This window comes from Apodemus sylvaticus, chromosome 8, assembly GCF_947179515.1.
Source record: "Apodemus sylvaticus chromosome 8, mApoSyl1.1, whole genome shotgun sequence".
Lineage (NCBI taxonomy): Eukaryota > Metazoa > Chordata > Mammalia > Rodentia > Muridae > Apodemus > Apodemus sylvaticus.
The window spans coordinates 83,578,411-83,604,441 of NC_067479.1; the positions used below are offsets into that span (position 1 = coordinate 83,578,411).

Below are 26,031 nucleotides of genomic sequence, written 5' to 3' on the forward strand. Positions count from 1 at the left end.
CTCCATAGAACCCTTGTAGCATAATGGCATGTAGGTGTGCAATGTGTGTCCAACCTATCTATTATAAGGAACTGCAGCTGTTAGCTTAGCAGGAGAAACTACTTGCCTATCTACAGTGTCCTACAATTGGTTAACTCCACAGAAATCTTATAAATGATCGGAGAATTGAACAACTGGATGAGACATAGGAGAGTGCCTGGATAAGGTTCAGGATGGTTACATGGGCTTCACTGTGTTTATGGTTAGACAAGAGAGCAACCTACCCCTGATGCTCATTCATCCTACCTGATGCTGCTTGGTACATGAGTCACACAACTTTTCACAGACTTTTGTACAGACTGTTTGCTTGTTGCACTCTTCCAGTGAAATCTGCTCCAGAAGCAGTTGTCTGTTATCAGTCCACAACATCCTGACTTTTTGCTTGAGATGGTTAGATTCACACTGGAGGTGGCAATTCCTGATCCTGAGCCACAAACAAAAACATCCACCTTCCTACTCCTCCTCCAAGTACCACCCGCCTTCTAGGGTCCTGATCCCCAGACAGCCCCAGACTACAGTCTAGATTAGCCATGGAATATCACATAGAAGAAGGTAAAATCCAGAGAACAGCTACTTTACCAAAGACTCAAGGCACTTCTGAAAACTCTGACACCAACAGGGACTCATGTATCTTCCAGTCGAGAGCATGGTCCCCATGTGTGCTAATGTGTCCATGGTATTAAAAAACTACCTGTAGGTAGAGGGCAAACCATCTCTAGGAGAGAAGAGACCCAACAGTTACACATTCTTTCTGTGTGTCTCATTGAAACTAGATGTATAAATCTACTTTCAGACCCCAAGGGGCTCAAGGATATCTCCATCATGGTGCAAACCTATTGTATCTCATGGATAGTGACTTGGAAAGAATAATGATTGGAGAGGCTCACAGAATCTTCACACTTGGTCAGAATGAGTCCAAGAGGTAAAAATCCTAGGGCCTTTCTTTGTAGGAGGCAGGCTTCCTGTTAAAAGGCAAACAATATATAACCTGAGCCCTAACTTTGGTTCATAGACAAGGATGGGAAGACATATTCTGTGCCTAGTGCTTGGGTCATGACCACTTTATCCACTCACCAGTAGAATTGATTTTCATAGTCAGTTCCTTGCACTTGCACAAGCTCTCCCTGATCTCCTGTGGCATTTTCTTGAGGTCAGTCATCACTTGATAGTGTTGCATTGTAAGCATGAAAGTCTCAAAAGTTGTTCCAGTGGGAGAGCATGACCCAAGGAACAAATAATCCCGTGAACTAAGGATACAAGTATTATGTCAATTCAAGCTGAATTGTGGACTACAGCTGCCCACAAACACACTGGAACACACACACATACACACACACACACACACATACACACACACACACACACATACACACACATACACACACATACACTGAAACACAATCAGAATGTCACATAAATACAATGACGAGGCATCATCTCAGAGTATCATGAACAAAATTTTAGAAAAGCAGTGATGATCTGTAGCCAATCCAGACACAATGAGAGACGACATGTGGGACCAAGCCCCTCTAGCTGTTGACAGGACCAACTGTACCCAAAGCACCTTCAGGTCAATTACAACAGTGATTTACCATAAATACACAGTACCTAGCATCACCCACAAACCAACACCTGTCCAGGCTTCTTAAACTGCAGGATGAGAGCTCTCACACTACTCCCCTTATCACCAAACTCTGATTCCACCTGCTCTGATTTACTTTTGGAAGTATCAAAAGGGCCTGTGACCACATCTTATTCCTATCTGAACTTTCTGTGTAGAAAATCCAATTAGCAAAAGGAATTTGTACATGAGGTGAGCCTGGAGTTGTAGCCTCCTGTGATAAGAGGATATCTGGGGTGAACAGAGAGGTCTGAAGATAGTCAGTAAAGCACTAGGCATAATGACTACTTGTACAAATTTTTGTCAGTGTAATGGACCAGGATTCCAGAGAGTCGTCTCTCTCATTTTGCATCTTCTGGAGGTTCTCTTTTGACCTGGTCCAACCTCTTCATTCTCTGTGCCTCTTCATTGATGGTGGAGAGATTTGATGATGCCTTCCCATCAGAACTTATAGGTAGATAAACACTAGGAAACTTATAGAGCTAATAGGACAGAGAATATTGAAACCATGCTTATTCCTGAACACAAGCCTGAGGAAGAGGTAATTCTAGAGACACAGGAAATCTCAGAAAGAGGAGGAAATCATCTTTTAGCTGCCCTCCTCAGCTATGTCCCTGCTCCCAACCACCATCACTAAACATCTGCCTCACTCACTATTGCAGTCCCCTTAGCCATGAATTGCATAAGATGTCACAGGCAAGAAGATTGGAGCGCATTGTCAACTCTTATCTGACAATGTAGTTAGTTGGTACTGATTTGCACAAAAAAGATTGACAATAATCTCCAGCACCTAACATCTCCCACAAGCCAACACCTCTCCAGACTTCTTAAAATACATGATGCAAGCTCAAATTCTACTACATCAACCCAGACTGTGAATCAGGCCACATCCTGTGTGTTCAAAATTAAAGTGTCTGAGACCTTGATTCATGAGCAGGGGAATATCCCTGTCTGTCCTTGGTATCATATACTCATGTACCCTATAGGAAACTATTGAGGATGAAGTGCTCCAACACTTTATCCCGAGAGCAACATTTTGATATTCTCATAGAGCTTCCTCCTGTCATAATTTGTCCCTCAAGAGGAAATTAAGATATCTCAGCAAAAGAACTGCATACTTGTCAATTCCTGGCTTTCTGAAAAACTAATCATCTGAAATTGTTGACTCTGGTTCTGCCATTGAGTAATATCAAGGATCCAGATCATAAGCCCTACCTACTCTTGGAAGGACAAGCTCCCTGACCCTTGCCCAGGACTCACTATGCCTTCCCCAGGACCATTTCTTCCTTCCTGTTTCCCAACATGACAGAAAGCCAGCCTCCTGCAGCCTAGGTCTGGTCTCTGTCTGATTTCTATTCTCCCTCTGAAATATCCTGAGCAGCATGGAAAACATGCCTGCTTCTGAACCCAATAGGCAATGAAGGAATACCCCATAGGTATTTGGTATCACCACAACACTTGTGACATCACAGAAGATTCTAGGGTTCTCCTGGCTACAAGAGATTGTCCAGGGAAGTGACTACTGATGAAGTCATAGGGAAGTACCAGGGCCTACCTGCTAACCAGCTTGTCCCATATTGGCCAGTTTTTGAGGAGCCCTTTCCTGCAGTCTTTCTTTTGACCCTGGAGAGAGCCCTGGACACCTTTATGTTCCAAAGCTAAGGGTTTTCCTCTGCTTCATTACAAGTCAAGCAATTTGGATGGGAAGAGTTTGTTAGCGTCTAGGAATGGGCAGTTCATCTTTGTTAGGACCTAAAGCTCTAGGATTCTTGGATGAGGGAGATTATTTTCCATTATAAATCTACTTCTGGGGTCTATTCATGTAACATACAGTCCAATTCCCCAGGTTGCCCTGTTTTCCAGAGCCACAATCATTCCCCTGAACCTTCAATTTTATGAAAATTGGATTATTTTTTTAATTGTGCACATGCCGTGAGAGAAGACATATTTTCAATTCATTCAGACATGTATTTTCATGAAATGTCTATTTTACAATCCCATTTTTGCAATGAATACTTCCTTATCCTTGTCAATATTGGAACTTAAGAACAAGGGAAGATCAAATTGCAAAGTTTATGTCCCTTCTTCAAAAGATAAAATCTTAAGTACTACCGTTCTCCAATACAACCAGACAAAGTAGGCATCTGTGAATAAATGTCAATAGGGACATTGGATGGCTGCTCTGTAGTCCTATTAGCTCTCCCTTCTCAAGTATCTACCTGTCTGAGTTCCCAGTTCTAGTCCTGAGGCTTTTGGGGACTATGATCCTCTATTCATACTCAAGAATGAATAGGATGGATAGGGGATCGAATGGTCTCAGGTCCAGTGAAACCTCAATCTTAATGGGTCCATAATTTCAGGAGGGACTCCATTTCCCATTGTCATCTGTGGCTTCCACCGTTGTGACCTGAGTGTGCTGAATGCATGGTAAAATGCCACCTTACCTCTCAGATTCAAGAGTAAAAGGATCATGTACATCTTTAACAATTTGTGTTGTCTTTGTGTTGTATATTGGCTAGTCAGATAAATAGCCTTCATAGAGAATTGGATTACCTGGATAATGAAAAAGAAATAGTTAAGAGTTTGGCTAAATGATGATCTCTGAGCCTGGGAAGAAACGGGAGAGTCATTCCAAGCAAATATTATAGGGATGAATCCTTCCCTATCTTGGGTACAATAGACCCAAGGTAAGAAGCAGACTCCTCCCCCATTCCTGAGCTCTCCTGAGAGTTTTGTAGTGTTTCTATTAATATACATTTATTTATTTGCACAGGGCCAGAGCTCTGAGAACTGAATGCACCAGAATGTAAGTAGACCCCAGTATTCTTTGGCTGAAATTTTGGGCAGGCTGGTCAGTGCCCTGGTTACTTCTGACCTCAAGGGAGTCATTAAGTTTATGTCCTCAGCATTTAAATCAAGAAATTCATGGAAGAAGGAAATTAGTTTCTGGGAGATGCAGGAATTCCTCTTTTTTTTCCTTTTTTTATTTTATTTTAATTGAGTATCTTCTTCATTTACATTGCCAATGGTAAAACCTTTCCAAATTTCCCCCCTCACAAAAGCCCCCCTCCCCAAAGGTTCCCAATCCCTCTTCCCACCCCCTGCTTCCATGTGTATGCTTCTCTACCCAGCACACTCCCTCCTCCCCCAACCGCCGTCCGTTTCCCTTTGTTGGGGACTCTATTGAGCCTTTACCTGACCAAAGACCCCTCATCCCACTGATGGCCCAACAAGGCATTCCTCTACCACATTTTTGGCTGGAACCATGTGTACCACTTTGTTGATCGTTCAGTCCCTGGGAGTCTTCAGATGTCTGGGTGTCTGAAGTCATTGTTCTTCCCATGGGGCTGTAAACCCTTCAGCTCCTCCAGACCATCCTCCAGATCCTCCGTTGGGGACCCCATACCCAGTGCAATAGTTTGTTGCTAGTTTCTGTCTCTGTATGTGTAGGGCTCTGGCAGGGCCCCCCTAGAGATGGTCATGGCATGCTCCTTTTGGTACATGCTTTTGTCGTAGTGTCAGGGTTTGTTGACTATTTATAGGATGAATCCCTAGGTAGGGCAGTCTCTGGGGAGGGGGGGAGGCTTTAGTTCAGACTCTGATCCACACATTGCCTCCATTATTGCTCCTGTGAGTATTATGTTCCCTTTCTCAGAGGAACCATAGGACCCTCACTTAAGTCCTCCTTTTTCTTGAACTTCCTGTGCTGGGTGTATTGTAAATTGTTTATTTTGAGCTTTTGGACTAGCATCTGCTTATTAGTGAGTGTGTACCATGTGCATTCTTATGTGACTCGGTTGCCTTGCTCAGGATGACACTTTTTAGTTCCATCCATTTGCCTAAGAATTTTATGAATTCCTTGTTTTTAATAGCTGAATAGTACCCCATTGTGTATATATACCACAGTTTCTGTTCCCATTCCTCCTTTGAGGGACATCTTGTTTCTTTCCATCTTCTGGCTATTATAAATAAGACAGCTATGAACATAGTGGAGCATGTGTCCTTATTACATGTAGGAGCACCTTCTGGGTATATGTCCAGGAGTGGTATAGCTGGATCCACAGGTAGTACTATTTCTAATTTTCTGAGGAATTGCCAACCTGTTTTCCAGAGTGGTTTTACCAGCTTTCAATGCCACCAATAATGGAGAAGTGTTCCTCTTTCCCCACATCCTCTACAGCATCTGCTGTCCCCTGAGTCCTTCATCTTCGTCATTCTGACTGGTGTAAGGTGGATTCTGAGTGTTGTTTTGATTTGTATTTCCCTGATAACTAAGGATGCTGAACATTCCTTTAGGAGCTTTAGAGCCATTTGAGTTTCCTCAGTTGACAATTCCCTGTTTAGCTCTGTACCCCACGTTTAATAGAGTTATTTGATTCTCTAGAGACTAACTTCTTGAGTTCTTTGTATATGTTGGATATTAGCCCTCTATCAGCTGTAGTGTTAGTAAACATCTTTTCCCGATTTGCTGGTTGCTGTTTTGTCCTATTGACTGTGTCCTTTGCCTTACAGAAGCTTTGCAGTTTTATGAGGTCCCATTTGTCGATTCTTGTTCTTAGAGCATAAGCCATTCTCCCAGCACTGATGAGCCCTCCTCTGTAGATCATAACATTCACATGTGCAGTAACTTATGCATAGGGACTTTCCTAGTATGTGATAATGGGTCTTCTTTTTCAACATACATTTGGTCTATAAGTCTTGGGTCCAAATCATTTACTTCAGTTACCATAACTGCTGAAGCCCAGTGTACCTGGTTCCATGTTTAATGAATATGTCCCCATCCATGTAGAGCATTGAATCAGAATCTTTCTGTGGTTGTGGTGGTGTTCATTAGGTCTAGACTGATCTCTTTCATCAGGTTTGTTTCCTCATGCTATTATTGATGAACTTCTGTGGTTATCATCTGGCAAGATGATAGCAGTATTGATGAGAGTGGGGTTTTCAAACCAGATTCCAGGATGGTTCAGTGCAGGACCTGCTATTGTTTCACACATGCATAGAACACCCAGGGTTCTGGTGTTCCTTTGAGAAGAACCTCAACTGCATGGGGTGATGTAAGTATCAAATGCTGACTCAAAGTTAACTTTTCTGCTTCTTTCACTAGAATACTGGAGACCACCACAGCTCTTACACATGTAGACCAGCCTGGGGATAAAGGATTCAATACACTGGATAGATCTATTACACTGTGATTCTATGGACCTAATATGTGTGGTTCCATGCCCTTTGCAGTAACTTTTGTTTCATGGATCTCTAGATAACAAGGCTTGGAAGCATCTGGAAGTTATAGGGTTGGATCAAAAACACCTGTCTTTAAAGTCTCTAACATGATTTGTGCAGACTCATTCCAGATTAGAGACTCAATGACCTCATTTGTTGTCTGGCTTTTTGGTTAGGAGGTTTATTAGTAACTGCTGTTTCCAAACGTGTTATGAGATTGTTTAGATAGTTTATCTCATCTTGATTTAACTTAGGTATGTGGTAGTGAGCTGGAGAAATGGCTTAGCAGTTCAGAGCTATCTCCCTTGGCTGCTCTTCCAAAGGTCCAGAGTTCAATTCCCAGCAACCTCATGGTGGCTCACAACCATCTATAAGGGGATCTGTTGCCCTCTTGTGGCATGTGCGTGTATATACAGCAGAGCACTCATACAGTTAAAAAATAGTTAAATAAATCAGAATCACCCATTTCATCTAGATTTTCCACATTTGTTGAGCATAGGCTTTTCTTATGAGACCAGCTATGTTTTTTCTTGTTCTGTGAAATCTTTATTATGAAAATTCACTTAAATATTTTGGAACTATTTTAAGTGACTTGGTAGAAATCTTTGTCTTGAATGGGAGGCCAAGGGTCCTGAAGCTAGGGTATCATTGGGCAGGGATTTAGGACTACCTTGAATCCAAGTATGCCTTCCACCTGTGGAATGCCATCTTGGCCCAGCAATGAACACCAGGCTGTTCACTGCAGACTGGATGCTGTCACATCCCCCATGGTACCTCCACTGTTTACTGTGGTAGCCAGAAGACCAGAAGTGTTGTCACCTCTGGAGCAGGGCCCTTCCTCTTGGTCAGGGTGAATTCAAGGAGGGGCTTTTTGGCTGTAGTGTACCAAAGAAGATGTTGTGGGTCTCTTCTAAAGTCAGGATATCTGACTGGGCAGCACTATTGGCAAGATCCTCTATGGTCATAGTTGGAATTTGAACCAGGTAGAGTCTCTTTCCAAAACATGCCTCTTGTGAGGAGTGACTTGGAGGCCCTGTGTCTTACATTCAGCTTCAGCCCAGTTCAAGTCAGCCTCCAAGACCACAGACTCCTTGGTATTGAGGGCATCCCTGGTCACAATGAACTCCAGTGTCTGACTGTCAATTTCACCAAAGCATTCAGACTTCAGGGACATTTCAGCCTGTGCATCAATGACTTCCCAGGATTGCTAGGTCAGTTCAGGATCCTCAAATCCTCTGCTCTGGGACAGCAGGACACAAGTATTCTTGGCTTCCAGATTTATTTCCAGAAAGTTGATGCAGACCTTGGCTAGGGCAGTTACAATGGACTTCTTACCAGCATGCAAATTGGCAAGTACTGTGTCTGCCTCTAGATCAATGTCATTGCTGTACATTTGCTTTAGCAAAACCAAGAAAGCAGCAGGCTCCACACCATGATTGTTGAATTCTAACTTGACTTCTGCAAGATCCCATAGAACTAGTTACAGAAGATTGAGCTGCAGACAGCCAAGACATACTCTAGTGCAGCATAGGATGGAAGGACTGCCAGTTGGGGCTCTCAGTGTTGTGGTCTAAAAAGGGCAGCAGCAGGGCGGGTGTCAGGCCAGGCTGGTAGCAGAGACCTTCCTGCTCTCAGCCATGCTGGTCACATTGCTGTTGGAGATGTGGGTAGCAGTAGCTGTGGATACACTGGCAGGCAGGTACAGTTCCGCAGTCATCATGCCTCCTGCAGGGGCCAGCTCCTCACTGGTCTGTGTTGTGTCCTGTGCATTCCCACCAAGATGGGCCTGGAAAAGGACCCTGTGAGCACCAGCAGGGAGGTTAGGAACTGTGTCCCAGTCCATGCAGGCAGGACACCAGCAGCAGCATGGAGCCAGGCCAGCTCTGCTGCAGGGGACGCCCTCCCACTGGCACCAACCTCTGCCCACCCCACCACAAAGCCCTAGTCTGCAACAAAATGCTGGATACTGTTTATGGTTCCAGTTTCTTAGCCTATGTATTTTTATTGGGTAATTGAATCCATTGATTGTCACGTCCACCTTCGCCAGCAAAGATTACGCGACACAAGGAGTTTCTTCCTATAATGGTTTATTCGGGAAACCTTGACTTAAGTTTATTCTTGTATTGGCGGCCCCGGGCTCTCTCCCAGCCTGACCTTAAGTACCCTAGCTAGCCTCATATGCCCAGGGAGATAACCAGCCATATTCTCATAGGTGAACTCAGTGAGTTCTTCATTAGCATGTAAGTGAGATAAGGAATGCAGCACACTGCGCATGTGTTCCAGTGATTTACTACCGGGGAGCAGCATGTGGCCAGTGCCATCTTGTAACAGAGAAGAACAAAGGGTGGCTCACTACAATTGATGTTGAAAGATATTAAAGTGAGATGATTGTTAGTTCCAGTTATTTTCCTTTTCATGGTGGTGTTGTGAGAGATTCCCTTCTTTCATGATTCTTGTGAGATGATACTTTTCTTGTGTTTTCTTGGGTATAATTACACTCCTCAGTTGGAATTTTGCTCCTAGTATCCACTGTAGTGCTGTATTGGTAGAATGAGATTGTAAAGTTTGGTTTTCTGGAAGAATATCTTAGTTTCTCCATCTAGGATGATAGGAGTTGTGCTTCATATAGTAGCCAGGGCTGCCATTTGTGTTCTCGTAGGCTGTGCATGATGTTTGTCTGGGATCTTCTGGATTTTATCATCTATGGTAAGAATTCTGGTGTGATTCTCATAGGTCTGCCTTGTAAGTTACTTGACCTTTTCACCTTACAGTTTGCAATATTTTCTTTTTATCTTCTGTACATGTACTATTTTGATGATTATGTGACAGGATGATTTTCTGTATCAGTCCAATCGATTTTATGTGTTGTAGACTTCTTGGACATTTATGGCTGTCTCTGTTTTTAGGTTAAGGATGTTTTCTTCTATTATTTTGTCAAAGAAGCTTTCTGGGCCTTTGAACTGGTAACAATCACCCTCTTCTATTTCTACTACACTTAGATTTGAAATTTTCACTATGTCCTGAATCTTCTGGACATGTTATGGGTTAAGAGCTTTTTATACTTTGTATTTACTTTAGCTGACTTTTCAATATCATCTATGGTATCTACTATGCCCAAGATTCTCATTTCAATCTCTTATATGCTGTTGCTGATGCTTGCATCTGTAGCTCCTGATCTCCTTTTTACATTGGATTCATTGTATCCAACAGGGATACATCCATTTGTGATTTTTTTAATGTTATTTTTTCTTTTTTATTGGTTATCTTGATTATTTACATTTCAAATGTTATCCACTTTCCCAATTTCCCCTCACTATCCCAACCACACTTATCCTGCCACTATGAGGGTGGTGTATTTTTGAAAGGCTTTTTCAAGATCTAATAAGATAAACAAGTGATACTTTTTTAGTTTGTTTATATAATGGATTATGTTGATGGATGTCCTCATATTGAATTATTCTTGCATCCCTGGAATGATACCTATTGCATCATGGTAAATGATCCTTTTGATGTATTATTAGGTTTTGTTTCTGAGAATTTTATTGAGTATATTTGCATCAGCATTTTTTATGGTTTGTATATCCTCAGCCCAGTGAGTGGCACTATCAGAAGTTTTGGCCCTGTTGGAGTAGATTTGTCACTGTGAGTGTGGACAAGAACCTCATTCTAGCTGCCTGGAAATTAGTCTCCCATTAGCAGCTTTCAGATGAAGATGTAGCACTCTCAACTTCTGTACCATACATTCCTGGGTGCTGCCATGTTCCTCCCTTGATAATACTGGACTGAACCTCGGAACCTGTAAGCCATCCCCCATTAAATGTTGTCCTTTATAAGACTTGCCTTGGTCATAGTGTGTGTTCAAAGTAGGAAAACCCTAATTTAGAAAGAAGGTACTACCAGGTACTGGGGTATTGCTGTGATAGGCCTGACCATGCTTTGGTTGGGAAGAAAGTGGATTGTGAGAGTTTAGAAAGCAGTGGAATGCTTTAATTTGGGCTTAATGGGCTATGCTAGTAGGAATATGGAAGAATGTGTTGCTGAATATGACTTGAACTGTATAGACCTGCCCTACATGGTTTCAGTGGAGAATAATTTCAGAATATGACTTAGAGATTGTTTCTGTGGTATTTTGGTTAATAATGTGGCTACTTTAAACCCTTTTTTGAAGGGTCTGTCTGAGGCTAAGCTGAAGAGGATGAGATTAATTGCATTTATACCAGAAGTCTTAGAAATACCCTTCACAGACATCATTCTCTTGGTGTGTCCCAGGAAAAGGATTTAAACATGTGTCGGGAGCATAGAAAGACAAATATAAAATATGTGTTTGAAGTATTAATGGGGTATTAGGAAGTGAAATGGTGATGAATCTTGGATTAAAGAGATACAAGTTAAGGGAGCAGGACTTTAGTACAAGATCCTACCAGCTACCTATAGATCCAGGCATGGTGCCACACATCTTTAATCCCAGAAGATAAATTCAAGAGGATCTCTGTGTTCTAGGCCATCCATAAACAAGGCAAGTTCTATGTGAAGAGAAACTTCTACAGAGGCATGGTGGTACACTCATAAACCCCAGGAGACAGGCATGCAGATCTTGGAGTTCAGTGTCAAGCTATAGAGCAAGATGCAGGACAGCCAATCTCGGGAATTGAAAGAGTTGGAAAAGAGGAAGCTAGTGATAATGTCATGGAATGAGGGGGCCATGTTCCAGCTCTAGAAAGCAGCAGAACTCAAGGTGCTACAATCATGTGTCTCTTACTTGATAGTCAAGAGGAGAAGGAGACTACTGGGACAATTGATGCTGGGTAGCTGGAGCTGGAGCTATGAAATTAGTAGTGACAACGAAGCGACCAGCATCACTGAGGAAAAATCTTCTGGGTAGTGTTTGCTGAGAGCACAAAGAAGCTGTGTTTCAGAGATTGCCAGGTTCTACTTTGTGTTGAAGCTGTATTAGGTAATGTGTAAGAGTCGCCCCTAACATTTGCTACAGCACTTGTAGTTGTTTTGAAGGCATGAAATGTTCATGAAGAACAGCTGAGGCTTGGCACAGTGAGTGACCATGGAAGGCCATTGGTGAAAGTGCAGCCTCAGTTGCAGGTGAAGGCCCTGTATTGAAGGGGTCATGAGAGAGAGAGGGGGGGGAGGGGGAGGGGGAGAGGGAGAGAGAGAGTGGGAGGGTGGGGGAGGGGGAGAGGGAGAGGGGGAGAGAGAGAGAGAAAGGCATAGAGAGAAAGGGAGAGAGAGGGAGAGAGAGGAAGGGAGAGGGAGAGAGAGGGAGAGACGAAGAGGGAGAAGGAGAGAGACAGAGACACACACAGAGAGACAGAGAGCAACACAGAGACAGACAGAGACAGGCAGAGAGAAAGAGAGAGAGGTGGGAGAGGGAGGCAGGGAGAGGGAATGGGAGAGAATGAGACTGACACAGAGTGAAATAAAACAGACAAGCAGTAAAAGACTCAAGACACAAAGAGTTAGATTCAAAGACAGAGACAGAGACAGGGACTAGCATTAGCTTTTAAAACCCCAAAGCACACCTCCAGTGACATACTTCCTCCAGCAAGGACATATCTCCTAGTGTTTCTAAAACAGTTCTATGAACTAGGTAGCAAGCATTCAAATATGAGCCTTTGAGGGTCAATTTTATTCAAACCACTCCTTTTATGATAAAGCTTTTTTAATTTCTCAAGCTGACTATGGGAGGTATTAGAAAAATACTGTTGTGTTTCAACTATTGTTGGTCCACATGATCATCCACAGGGCAGTACATTATAACTGTAGTGAAATTAATGACTATAAAGATACAGCATGGATACTTTCTTCATCATGGCATTGGGATCCACATAGTTTGACACACTATGCACATCAAAGCCCAATTCCCTGTGTAGCTCTGCCTGGCTGGGAACTCATTATGAAGTTTAAGCCACAGGATACTTGAAGATGTCCCCTCCCACCTGCTACATCTCGTGTTATAGGACTGTGAGCCACACAAGAATACAGTAGCTTCTTTTGAGAGAAAAATTAGAGACTATGTTTAATTCATAAGAACACATTAATTTTACTCAATACCGGCTTAAACTGTGGGAGTCAATGTATGCAGTATATAGACTTAGCAAAGCAGCAAATTAAATACAGCAATAAAAAGATAAACACCAAAACTTCAAACAAAAGCAAAGAAAACTAAATACCCCAAACAATCAAAATTCTAACCCAAAACCAAACATAATAATTAAGTGAAGCAGCATTTTACTGCTGCAGATTTTCAGCACAGTCCTACAGGCTGTTGTTGCTGGCCTTGGAAAAATTGTACAAAGGCAGTCAGTGGTGATAAGAATCCCCTCAAGATGAAAGTGGGCATACCTCATTTTGGGGAGGGAGGTGCTGATAGAAATGTCCTTCCAAGGCTATGCAAGAAACATGTGACAGATGGTACCTCAAAGGTTTTCAAGATCACACGATGGATCACCTTGAAATAATTCTTGATAACCCATCAGGACCATCAAAAATTGACCTTGTCTGGCTCCTCCTGGGTGCCCAGCAAATCTTGATGTCCCAAGCACCTCTCTGAAACCTTCCCGACCTGCACACTTGATGGACTAGAGGCTAGACAAAATAAAGACATCTTCACATATAAGAAATCAAAAAAGAAAAAAAATGCAGCCCAAGATGGCCCTGGTTACAGGGATGAGATGCAATGGTGGTTCACTTGCTTTCCACACTAAGTGCTCTTGGTGAGGAGTTGTGTCTGAGGGAGATCTTGATAGGGTCTTTGCCCCATTCGAGCTCCTGTTGCAATATTTCAGACCTAGAAGAGGAAGAGAAAAAGGCCTGTTGAGAACTTGCCATGTCAGCTCTACAGCAAACACCTACCAATATACACATTTGTATTTTACATGCACGCGCACGCGCGCGCGTGCGCGCGCACACACACACACACACACATACACATACACTTTCTCACATGCACATACATTCACACACTGTACAGAAATCATAAGTGAGCTGGAATCTATAAATAGACCACAATGCCAGAGGAACAGGTAAATGTAGACTATAAAACGCTGATGTTTCAAGTGAGATTCAGGACTCAGCTATCCATGCATTGGGGACTAAAAGTCCTTAGGGAACACACATCTTAGACTATGTTGAGAGAGTTTGTGAAATTTTTGTCTTGAAGCCTCACATCTCTCACACCAACCCTCAACCTGAGAGAAGTCTTTCACACATCCTTGTTCATCCAGTCAGCTCCACAATATAAGCTCTTGGAAAGAACTCTAGCAATTCTGACAGAAATCAGGACTGACAGGATGCTACTCTGGCTCTTTCAGTGTGAACCAATCTCTAGGCAGGATAAAGAGACCAGCCTGCAAATGCCCTCAAATGACTCCTACAAAGCAAATGAGCTAATGACATGACTTTATCTATCAAAGTTCTGTACTACTACAAGGGAGGCACCCACACAGAACCTTTCTAACATAATGGCATGTATGTGTGAAATGTGTGTTCAAACTATACATCATAATAAACTGCAGCTTTAACTTCAGCAGGAGGATCTACTTGTCTATTGTCCAGTGTCCTAAAAGAGGCTAACTCCACAGAAATTCTTGTAATTAATAGGAGAAATGAACAACTGGATGAGACATAGTAGAGCGCCTAGATAAGTTTCAGGATGCTTAAAGGGAACTGACTCTGTTTATGGTTAAACAGGAGAGCAACCTGCCCAAGATGCTTCATTCATCCTACCTGCTGCTGCTTGGTAGTAGGTCATACAATATCTTGAAGACTTTTATACACAAAATGTTTGTTAACTTGGTGTCCTCTTCCAGTGCAATCTGCTCCTGTAGCACATGTCTGTTCTCAGTCCACAACATCTTGACTTTGTGCTTTTGATGGTTATATTCACCCAGGCAGTGTTTATTCCTCATCCTGAGCCAAAAACAAAATATGGTGACTCCCTGGGAACATCCATCTTCCTCCTACATCTCCAAGTACCACCCCCCTTCCAGGGGCCCTGATCTCCAGACAGCCTCAGTCTACAGTCCAGATTAGCCATGAAATATCTCATAGATGAAGTTCAAATGCAGAGGACAGCCATATTACAGAAGACTCAAGGTAGTTCTGAAAACACTGATTGCAATAGGGACTTCTATATCTTCCAGAAGAGGACATGGGCCCCATGTGTACTAATGTGTTCATGTTGTTAAAAACCACCTGTAGTTAGAGAGCCAGTCTTCTTTAGGAAAGGATAATACACCTAAAAGTTCCACAATCTTTCTATGTGTCTCATGGAAACCAGACCTATAAATCTACTTTCAGAGCCCAAGAGGCTCAAGGTTGATTGATATTCCTATCATTGTGCAAATCTATTCTATCTCATGAATACTGAAATGGAAAGTACAATGTCTTAAGTGGAGGTAAAAAACCTAGAGCCTTGCTTTGAAGGAGGGAGGATTCCTTTTAAGAGGTATGCATTATATATAACCTGAGGCCTCACTTTGGATCAAAGTCAAGGATGGGCAGACACTCTGTGCCTAATAGTTGGGTCATGACCATGGTAGTCACTCACCAGTACATTTGATTTTCTTTACTTAGCTCCTTGCACTTGGACAAGGCCACACTGAGCTCTTGTGGCATTTTTTTGAGGTTGGTCATCATTTCGGTGTATTGCATATTAAGCATAAATGACTCAAAGTTGTTCCTGTGGGAAGGCAGGGAACAAATAACAAATATTCCCATGAACTAAGGATACAAGTATCACATCACTTCAAGCTTAATGGTCAATTACCCCAGCACATATAAGCCACATCCTTCCTCCTTGGTACTGGTTCTCCCAGGTGCTTATTAAACTTACTATTCTTTGCCTAGGTACAGTAGAGCCAAGGAAGTAAGAGAAGGGAGCTGGCATGCTTTAGCTTCCTGAGAGGTCTTGAAGGAATGGACTAGCTCTCCAACAACTTTCCAGGAGCCTGTGCCACTGGGCTGGGTCCACCTTAATCCTGTGATGACTTTTCTTCTGTTTTCAGATAATGAATTGTCAATCATTGGTTCTTTTGTACATTAATTCCCAAAGAACTTAATATGTATAGGGAAAAGGCTTTATAACATATACCAGAAGTTTTCAATGTTCTCCCAAGGTGAACACAGAGGTCACATGCTGTGCTGCTGGAAATGAGGCTCCCTGGCCTCATCACTACCATTAAGTAGAAACTGAGTCAGACAAAACCACCTCACACAACACAAACTCCATAGATCATTAGTGGAAACACACACACACAAATACAATCAGAATGTCATATAAATACAAGGATATGGCATCATCTCAGGGTATCATGAACAAAATTGGAGAAAAGCAGACAGCCGATCAAAACACAATGAGAGGCAGCACCTGGGACCATGCTCCTGTAGCTCTTGACTGGAAGAATTGCACCCAAAGCAACTCTAGGTCAATTACAAAAGTGATTTACATAAACACACAGTACTTAGCATCTCCCACAAACAAACACCTGTCCAGGCTACTAAAAATGCAGGAAGAGCGCTCGCATACTACTCCTCTTCTCCCTCTACACTGTTAATCATGCCACAGGCTTCGATATATTTTTGGAGCAACCAAAAGAGCCTGTGACAACATCTCCTATGAACTTCAAGTTCTGTGTTGAACATCTAATTGGCAAAATGAATTTGACCATGAGGTTACCTTGGAGCTATGGCCTCCTGTGATAAGAGAAAACCTGGGGTTAACAGAGAGGGCCCAAGATAGTCAGCAAAAACCTGGGCAAAATGACTACCTGTCATTTAAATCCTGGTTAGTGTAATGGGCCAGATTTTCCTGGAGTTTGTCTCTCTCATTTTCCATCTTCTGGAGATCCCCTTTGAGCTTGTCCAACCTCTTCATTCTCTGCTCCTCCTCATTGATGTTGGACGGTTGTGATGATGCCTTCCCAACAGACCCTGTAGGTAGATCAACACTAGTAAACTTGTAGAGATGATAAGACAGGGAATAGGGAAATCTGACAGCACCCGCACTGCCACCACCGAGTATCGGGCGTAGGCCTGGGGGATTGACAAAAAACACAGACACGGGTCATTCTGCAAGGAGAATGCCAAAGCTTTACTGAGAGACTAGCAATATATATACTAGAGGCTAGGGAAGGGAACAGGAAAAAACAATTATAGTCATACGTCAGGCACCTGGGAAGTCTGTACCACACCAGGCGGGAAGGCAGGAATCAAGCTAAGCCACGGGATGTTTTGCTCTCAAGAAACCTGTGCACAAAGCTCAGCTGGGGGTGTTGAGCCAAGCTCTCTGGTTCCCAACAGAAACCATGTTTACTCCCAAACATAAGACCAAGGAAGAGGAAATCCCTTCAAGATTTCCCTGAAAGAAAAGGAAATCATCTTCAAGCTGAACTCCTCAGCTATGTCCCTGTTTCCAACCACCTTCACTAAAGATAAGATAAACTCACTACTGCAGTCTCCCTAGTCCTGAATTATATAAACAGACCCAGGCAAGAAGAATTGGAGGGCATTGGCAGCTCTTATCAGACAATGTAGTCCATAATGCTTGGCACAAAAAGAGTGACCATAAACACCAGCACCTAACATCTCCCACAAGTGAACACCTGTCAGGGCTTCATAAAATGGGTGATGCAAGCACAGTCTACTACACTAGCCCACATAATGAATCAAGCCATATTATGGTTTTTTTTTTTTTTAAAACCAAAGTGTCTGAGACCTTGATTCTTTAACAGGGGAATATCTCTCTCTGTCCTTGGCATCACATACTCATGTAACCTACAGGAAACTATTTAGAATGAAGGTCTTCAACTCGCTATCTTGACAGCCACATTGTACTATTCTCATAGAGCTTCTCCCTGACATAATTTGCCACTCAGGAGGAAATTAAGATCTCTCAGCAAAGCAACTCTAGGCTTGTCGATTCCTGCCTCTCTGCAAACTAGTCATCTGAAATTTTTGACTCTGGGTCTGCCTTTGAGTAATATTGAGGATCCAGGTCATAAGCCCTATTTCTGGAAGGACCATCTCAAGCCCACCTCCTCCAGGAAGCTCCCTGACCCTTGCCCAGGACTCACTGTGCCTTCCCCATGACCATTTCCTCCTTCTTAAATGCCAACATGACAGAAGACCAGCCTCCTTCTGCCTCTTCTGCCTAGGCCTGATCTCTGTCTGTATTCTATTCTCCCTCCGAAATATCCTGAGCAGCATGGACTGCATGCCTGCTTCTGAACCCAGTAGGCTCTGAAGAAATATGCTACAAGCAGTTGGTGTCACCACAACACTGGTGACATCACAGAAGTTTCTATGGTTCTCCTGGATACAAGGGATTGTCCATAGAAGTGACTACTGATGATGTCCTGAGGAAGTACCATGGCTTACCTGCTAACTAGCTTGCCCCATATTGACCAGTTTCTGGGGTGCTCTTTCCTGGGGTGGCTCATTTGACTGAGGACATAGCCCTTGGCACATTCTTCTTCCAAAGCTAGGGATTGCTCTCTTCTTCATTACAAGTCAAGCACTTTGCATGGGGAGACTTTGATAGGTCCTTGGCACGGGAGGCTTATCTTCAGTAGGACCTAAAGCTCTTGGATACTTGGATGAGGGGATTCATCTCCATTATAAATCTACTTCCATGGTTCATTCTTGTAACATTCTGTCCAACCTCCCAGGTCTCCTTGTTTCCCAGAGGCCACAATCATTCTCCTGGAACTTTATTTTTATGCAAGTTGGATTGTATTTTTATTGTCCACATGCCTTGACAAGAGACATTGTTTCAATATATAAATATATGTGTTTTCATAAAATCTGTGTTTTAGAATCCTGTTTTTCCAATGAAACTCATTTGTTCTTATTAATATAGGAACTCATTTACAAGGGAATATCAAGTTGTAATGTTTATTTTCATTCATTAAAAGATAAAATCCAGCATTCTCCATTTCTCAATTACAACCAGACAAAGTAGGCTTCTGTTAGCAAAGTTCAGCAGGGACATTGGATTGCTGCTCTGTAGTCCTACTAACCCTTCCCTTCTCCAGTATCTACCTGTCTGAGTTTCTAGTTCCAGGCCTGAGGCTCTTGTGGGTTGGACTATGATCCTGCACTCAAAAGGTACCCAAGACTGAATAGGATGGATAGGGGTTAGAAAGAACTCAGGTCTGGTGAAGCCCAATCTTAATGGGTTCATAAGTTCAGGAGGAACTCCTTTTGGCATTGTCAGCTGTGGTTTTTGCCTTCTTGATCTGGGTGTGCCAAATCTGTGGTAAAATACCATCTAACCTTGAGGTGTAAGAGTGGAAACATCATGTAAGTCCTTTCTAAATTGATTGTTTTCTTTGACTACCACCTTCAGCCATGTAGAATCAGCACAACAAGGTTCAAAGGTGTCTGTGGAGATGTTAGGTAAGTCAGAAGGCCAGTCTGTCTCTCAGATAGTCAGATGAATATCGTTTATGGAGAACTGGAGGACCTAAATAATGAAAAAGAAATAGAGTATGGCTAACTGATGATCTCTGAGCCTGGAATAAAATTGGAGAGGCATTCCAAACAAATACTTTAAGCATGAATCCCTCCCTGTATTTGTATACAATAGGCCCAAATTAAGAAGGAAGCCCATCTACTATTCCCTGAACTCTCCTGAGAGTCTTGTTGTGTTTTCATTAATGAACTTTCCTTTATTTCTATGGGACCAGAATTATGATGTCTGCATGCACAATGAAGGTTCAATCTATTCATAAATTATTCACTGGTAATTGAAAAGTTTTGGCTATGAACACTCAACTATTGTCTGAAACTATTCCAAAGGAGTGGTAAAATTCTAGTACCTGGCAAGGTTTTGAGCATTTTCAGGTTAGTGAATATACCTTTAACCCAACCAGAGAAAGTATCATTGAAAACAAGCATGTACTCTTATCCTCTGCTACCAGGCCACATATCACTGAAGTCAGTTTCCCACAATTGACCATATCTCTGGCCCCTCATATGTGGCCAATTCTGGGAGAATTATCTCTGGTTACCTTTATTTTACTATAAATCTAATATATTGCATATATAAATCAGGTCGGGATGTCAAGTATAATTATAACATATTTTGTTCTGAGCAATTGAAAAGCTGTTGTGTATATTAGTCAGATAGCTGGTGAAGGTTAGTTACCAGAGCCCTGCAAATATTTTCTGGCAGAGTGAACCCACACACCTGTGGTCACAAAGTAGCTAAAACCATCCAGTAGGTAAAAGATAGCCTTTTCAACAAATGGTGCTGGTTCAACTGGTAGCTAAGATGCAGAAGAAGGAAAATTGATCTGTTCTTACCTCCTTGTACTAAGCTCAAGTCCAAGTGGATCAAGGACCTCCACATAAAACCAGATACACTGAAAGAAATAGAAAAGAAACTGGGGAAGACCCTTGAGTACATGGGCACAGGGGAAAATTTGCTGAACAGAACACCAATAGCTTATGCTCTAAGATCAAGAATTGACAAATAGAACCTCATAAAATTACAAAATTTCTGCATGGCAAAAGACACTGTCAATTCAACAAAACAGCAACCAACAAATTGGGAAAAGATCATTGCCAATCCTACATCCAACCGAAGGCTAATATCCAATATATATAAAGAAATCAAGAAGTTAGATTCCAGAGAGCAGAATAACCTTATTAAAAATGGGGGACAGAGCTAAACAAAGAATTTTCACCTGAGAAATAGCAAATGGCTGAGAAGCCCCTAAATAAATATTCAACATCCTTAGTCATCTGGGAAATGCAAATCAAAACAACACTGACATTTCACCTCAAACCAGCCAGAATGGCTAACTTAAAAAAAAATTCAGGAGAGAGCAGGTGCTGGAGAGGTTGTGGAGAAAAAGGAACACTCCTCCACTGCTGGTGGGATTGCAAGCTGGTACAACCATTCTGGAAGTCAGTCTGGCGTTTCCCCTTCTCCTGACTGTAATGTTTCATCCAGTCTGAAAAGAAGAATTATCACCTAATCTTACTGCAACTCTATATGCTAAAGCTTTTGAAATTTATAGGAGGCCTCATCTTCTCATAGGAGAAGGATAGGAAGGCAGGATAGCAGGGGGACAGTGGAAGGAAGGACTAGGAACAGAATAGGGGGCAAGCTGAGGTCTGGGTTTAAAATAAATAATTTAATTAACATTAATAATAGTTATTAGTTTTAAAACCTTAATTTTTAAAATAGAGATGCAAAGTTAATGAATCCTCCTGTGTAACTTTCTTATGATAGTCCAACAAATTCACTATGACATGGCAAACACGTTCAGTTCTTCCAGAAGATGACATTTTTTATAAATATTTTTATTTTCTATATTCTTTGTTTACATTCCAAATGATTTTCCCTTTCCCAGATCCCCCCTCCCCATATGTCCCATAAACCTTCTTCTCTCCATCCATTCTCTGATCACCTCCCTCCTTTTTCTCTGTGCTTATATTCCCCTCCAATGCTAGATCAATCCTTTCCAGGATCAGGACCCTCTCCATACTTCTTCATGGGAATCATTTGTTATGCGATTTGTGCCTTGGGTATTCAGAGCTTCTGGGCTAATTAATATCCACTTATCAGAGATTGCATTCCATGTGTATTCTTTTGTGATTGGTTTACCTCACTTAGGATGATATTTTCCAGATCAAACCATTTGCCTAAAAATTTTGTGAATTCATTGTTTCTAATTGCTGAGTAGTATTCCATTGTGTAAATATACCACATTTTCTGTATCCATTCCTCTTTACGGGACATCTGGGTTCTTTCCAGCTTCTAGCTATTATAAATAAGGCTGCTATGAACATAATGGAGCATGTGTCTTTATTGCATGCCGGGGAATCCTTTGGGTATATGCCAAGGAGAGGTATAGCAGGGTCCTCCGGAAGTGTCATGTCCAGTTTTCTGAGGAAACGCGAGACTGATTTCCAAAGTGGTTGTACCATCTTACAGCCCCACCAGCAGTGGAGGAGTGTTCCTCTTTCTCCACATCCTCGCCAACACCTGCTGTCTCCTGAGTTTTTTACCTTAGACATATTGACTGGTGTAAGGTGAAATCTCAGGGTTGTTTTGATTTGCATTTCCCTAATGACTAATGATGCTGAGCACTTCTTAAGGTGCCTCTCTATTGCTCTGTAGTATTGCTTGAGGTCAGGGATACTGATTCCCCCAGACTTTCTTTTGTTGCTGAGAATAGTTTTAGCTATCCTGGGTTTTTTTGTTATTCCAGATGAATTTGAGAATTGCTTTTTCTAACACTGTGAAGAACTGAGTTGGTATTTTGATGGGGATTGCATTGAATCTGTAGATCCCTTTTGGCAAGATGGCCATTTTAACTATATTAATCCTGCCAATCCACGAGCATGTCAGATTTTTCCATTTTCTGAGGTCTTCTTTGATTTCCTTCTTCAGAGACCTGAAGTTCTTGTCCTATAGATCTTTCACTTGTTTGGATAGTCACACCAAGATACTTTATATTGTTTGTGGCTATTGTGAAGGCTGTCATTTCCCTAACTTCTTTCTCAGCATGCTTATCCTTTGAGTATAGGAAGGCTACTGATTTTCTTGAGTTGATTTTATAACCAGCCACTTTGCTGAAGTTGTTTATCAGCTGTAGGAGTTCTCTGGTGGAAGTTTTCGGGTCACTTAAGTAGACTATCATGTCATCTGCAAATAGTGATAATTTGACTTCTTCCTCTCCAATTTGTATCCCCTTGACCTCTTTATGTTTTCTAATTGCTCTAGCTAGAACTTCAAGTACTATATTGAAAAGATATGGAGAGAGAGGACAGCCTTGTCTAGTCCCTGATTTTAGTGGGATTGCTTCAAGTTCCTCTCCATTTAGTTTGATGTTGGCTTCAGGTTTGCTGTACATTGCTTTTACTATGTTTAGGTATGGGCCTTGAATTCCTGTTCTTTCCAAGACTTTTAGCATGAAAGGATGCTGAATTTTGTCAAATGCTTTTTCTGCATCTAATGAGATGATCATATGGTTTTTTTGAGTTTGTTTATGTAGTGGATAGCATTGATGGATTTCCTTATATTGAACCATCCCTTCATCCCGGGATGAAGCCTACTTGATCTTGGTGTGTGATCGTTTTAATGTGATCTTGGATTTGGTTGGAAAGAATTTTATTAAGTACTTTTGCATCAATATTCATAAGGAAAATTGGCCTGAAGTTCTCTTTCTTTGTTGGATATTTGTGTAGTTTTGGTATCAGCATAATTGTGGCTTCATAGAATGAATTGCGTAGAGTTCTTTCTGTTTCTATTTGGTGGAATAGTTTGAAGAGTATTGGTCTTAGGTCTTCTATGATGGTGATCTATTTGATCCTGATTTAGTTTTGGTGTTGGATATCTGTCTAGGAAACTGTCCATTTCCTCCAGATTCTCCAGTTGTGTTGAGTATAGGCTTTTGTAGTAGGATCTAATGATTTTTGGAATTTCCTCAGTTTCTGTTGTTATATCTCCGTTTTCATTTCTAATTTGGTTAATCTGTATACTGTGTCTGTTCCCCTTATTTAGTCTGGCTAAGGGTTTATCTATGTTGTTGATTTCGTCAAAGAACCAGCTCCTGGTTGTGTTGATTCTTTGTATGGTTCTCTTTGTTTCTACTTGATTGATTTCGGCCCTGAGTTTGATGATTCTCCTTCTACTCCTCCTGGTTGAAATACCTTCTTTTTGTTCCAGGGCTTTCAGGTGTGTCATTAAGCTGTTAGTGTATGCTCTCTCCATTTTCTTTTTGGAGGCACTCATGGCTATGAGTTTTCCTCTTAGCACTGCTTTCATTGTGTCCCATAGATTTGGGTATGTTTTGTCTTCATTTTCATTAAGGTCTAAAAAGTCTCTGATTTCTTTCTCTATTTCTTCCTTGACGAAGGTATCATTGAGTAGAATATTGTTCAGTTTCCATGTATATGTGGGTTTTCTGTTGTTTTTGTTGCTATTGAAGACCACTTTTACTCCAGAGTGATCTGACAGGAGGCATGGGATTAGTTTGATTTGTTGAAGTCTGTCTTCTGACCAATTATATGGTCTATTTTGGAGAAGGTACCATGAGGTGCTGAGAAAAAGGTATATTCTTTTGCTTTAGGATAGAATGTTCTCTCTCTCTCTCTCTCTCTCTCTCTCTCTCTCTCTCTCTATATATATATATATATATATATATATATATATATATATATATATATATATATTAAATCTAATTAGTCCAAAGCTTCAATTAGTTTCACAGTGTCCCTGTTCAGTTTCTGTTTTCATGTTAGGTCCATTGAGGAAAGTGCAGTATTGAAGTCACCCACAATTATTGTTTTAGGTGCAATGTGTGCTTTGAGCTTTAGTAAAGTTTCTTTTATGAATGAGGGTGCCCTTGCATTTGGAGCATATATGTTATGGTTTGAGAGTTCTTCTTGTTATATTTTTCCTTTGACCAGCAAGAAGTGTCCCTCAGAGTCTCTTTTGATGACTTTGGTTTAAAAGTCAATTTTAGCTGTTATTAGAATGGCTACTCCAGCTTGTTTCCTGAGACCATTTGCTTGTGAAATTGTCTTCCAGTCTTTTACTCTAAGGTAGTGTTTGTCTTTGACACTGAGGTGTATTTCCTGTATGCAGCAAAATGTAGGGTCCTGTTTATGTATCCAGTCGGTTAGTCTGTGTCTTTTTATTGGGGCATTGAGCCCATAGATGTTAAGAGATATTAAGGAATAGTGATTATTACGTCCTGCTATTTTTATGTTATTTTTTAAATTTGATTGGTTATCTTCTTTTGGGTTTGATGAAAGAAGGTTACTATCTTGCTTTTTCCAGGGTGAAGTTTCCCCTCCTTGTATTGGTGTTTCCTCCTATTATCCTTTGTAGAGCTGGGTTTGTGGATAGATATTGGGTAAACTTGGTTTTGTCATGGAATATCTTAGTTTCTCCATCTATAGTGATTGAGAGTTTTTCTGGGTATAGTAGTTTTGGCTGGCATTTGAGTTCTGTTAGAGTCTTCATGAGATCTGCCCAGGATCTCATGAAGCTTTCATAGTCTCAGGTGAGAAATCTGCTGTGATTCTGATAGGTCTTCCTTTATATGTTACTTGGCCTTTTTCTCTTTCTGCCTTTAATATTCTTTCTTTGTTTAGTATATTTGCAGTTTTGATTATAATGTGATGGGAGGTATTTCTGTTCTGCTCCAGTTTGTTTGAATTTCTGTAGGCTTCTTGTATATTCATGGGTATCTCCCTTTAGGTTAGGGAAGTTTTCTTCCATAATTTTATTGAAGATATTTGCTGGCCCTTTAAGTTGTAAATCTTCACTCTCATCTATGCCTATAATCTTTGGGTTTGGTCTTCTCATTGTGTCCTGGATTTCCTGGATGTTTTGGGTTACAAGCTTTTTCCATTTTGCATTTTCTTTAACTGTTGAGTCCATGGTTTCTATGGTATCTTCAGCATCTGAGATTCTTTCTTCTATCTCTTGTATTCTGTTGTTGATATTTGCATCTATGTCCCCTGATTTCTTCCCAAGGTTTTCTATCTCCAATGTTGTCTCCCTTTGAGTTTTCTTAGTTGTTTCTACTTCTGATTTTAGAACCTGGATGGTTTTCCTTAGCTCCTTCACTTGCCTGTTTGTGTTTTCCTGTAATTCTTTAAGAGATTTTTGTGTTTCCTCTTTCATGACCTCAGCCTGGTGACTAAAGTTCTCCTTTATTTCTTTAAGTGATTTTTGCATTTCCTACTTATTGGCTTTTGTATTCTCCTGGATTTCTTTCAATAATTTTTGTGTTTCCCTTGTAAGGGCTTCTAACTTTTGATCCATTTTCTCCTGAATTTCTTTAAGTATGTCCTTCATGTGTTCCTGTACCAGCATCATGACCATTGATTTTAAATCCATATATTGTTTTTCTGGTGTGATGGCGTATCCAGGACATGCTGTTAAAGGAGAATTGGGTTCAGATGCTGCCATATTGCCTTGGTTTCTGTTAGTGATGTTCCTGCGTTTGCCTTTTGCCATCCAGTTCTCACTGGTGTTAGTTGGTCTTGTTGTCAATGCTGGACTCACCAGTGCAAGCTGCCTCTTCCCAGATGGCCTCCAGTGCACAGCTGTCCTCTGACACTCCCTGTAGACAGGGTGCTGTGTCCCAGGCTGTTCACATCTCAAAGCA

The 26,031-nt window shown here is 41.5% G+C and overlaps 1 protein-coding gene and 1 pseudogene across 1 annotated transcript; both read right to left on the reverse strand.

Annotated features, from left to right (window-relative positions):
- Positions 1-276: 276 nt before the first annotated feature.
- LOC127690991 (uncharacterized) lies at positions 277-18,121 on the reverse strand. Its single transcript, XM_052190559.1, has 5 exons — positions 17,968-18,121; positions 16,663-16,825; positions 15,444-15,575; positions 3,413-3,418; positions 277-457 (listed from the first exon to the last, which is right to left on the reverse strand). Exons 1-5 carry the CDS (start codon positions 18,107-18,109, stop codon positions 277-279), a joined length of 624 nt encoding a protein of 207 aa, XP_052046519.1. The 5' UTR covers positions 18,110-18,121.
- On the reverse strand, positions 4,176-14,802 carry LOC127691101 (BTB/POZ domain-containing protein 6-like; annotated as a pseudogene).
- Positions 18,122-26,031: the final 7,910 nt, after the last annotated feature.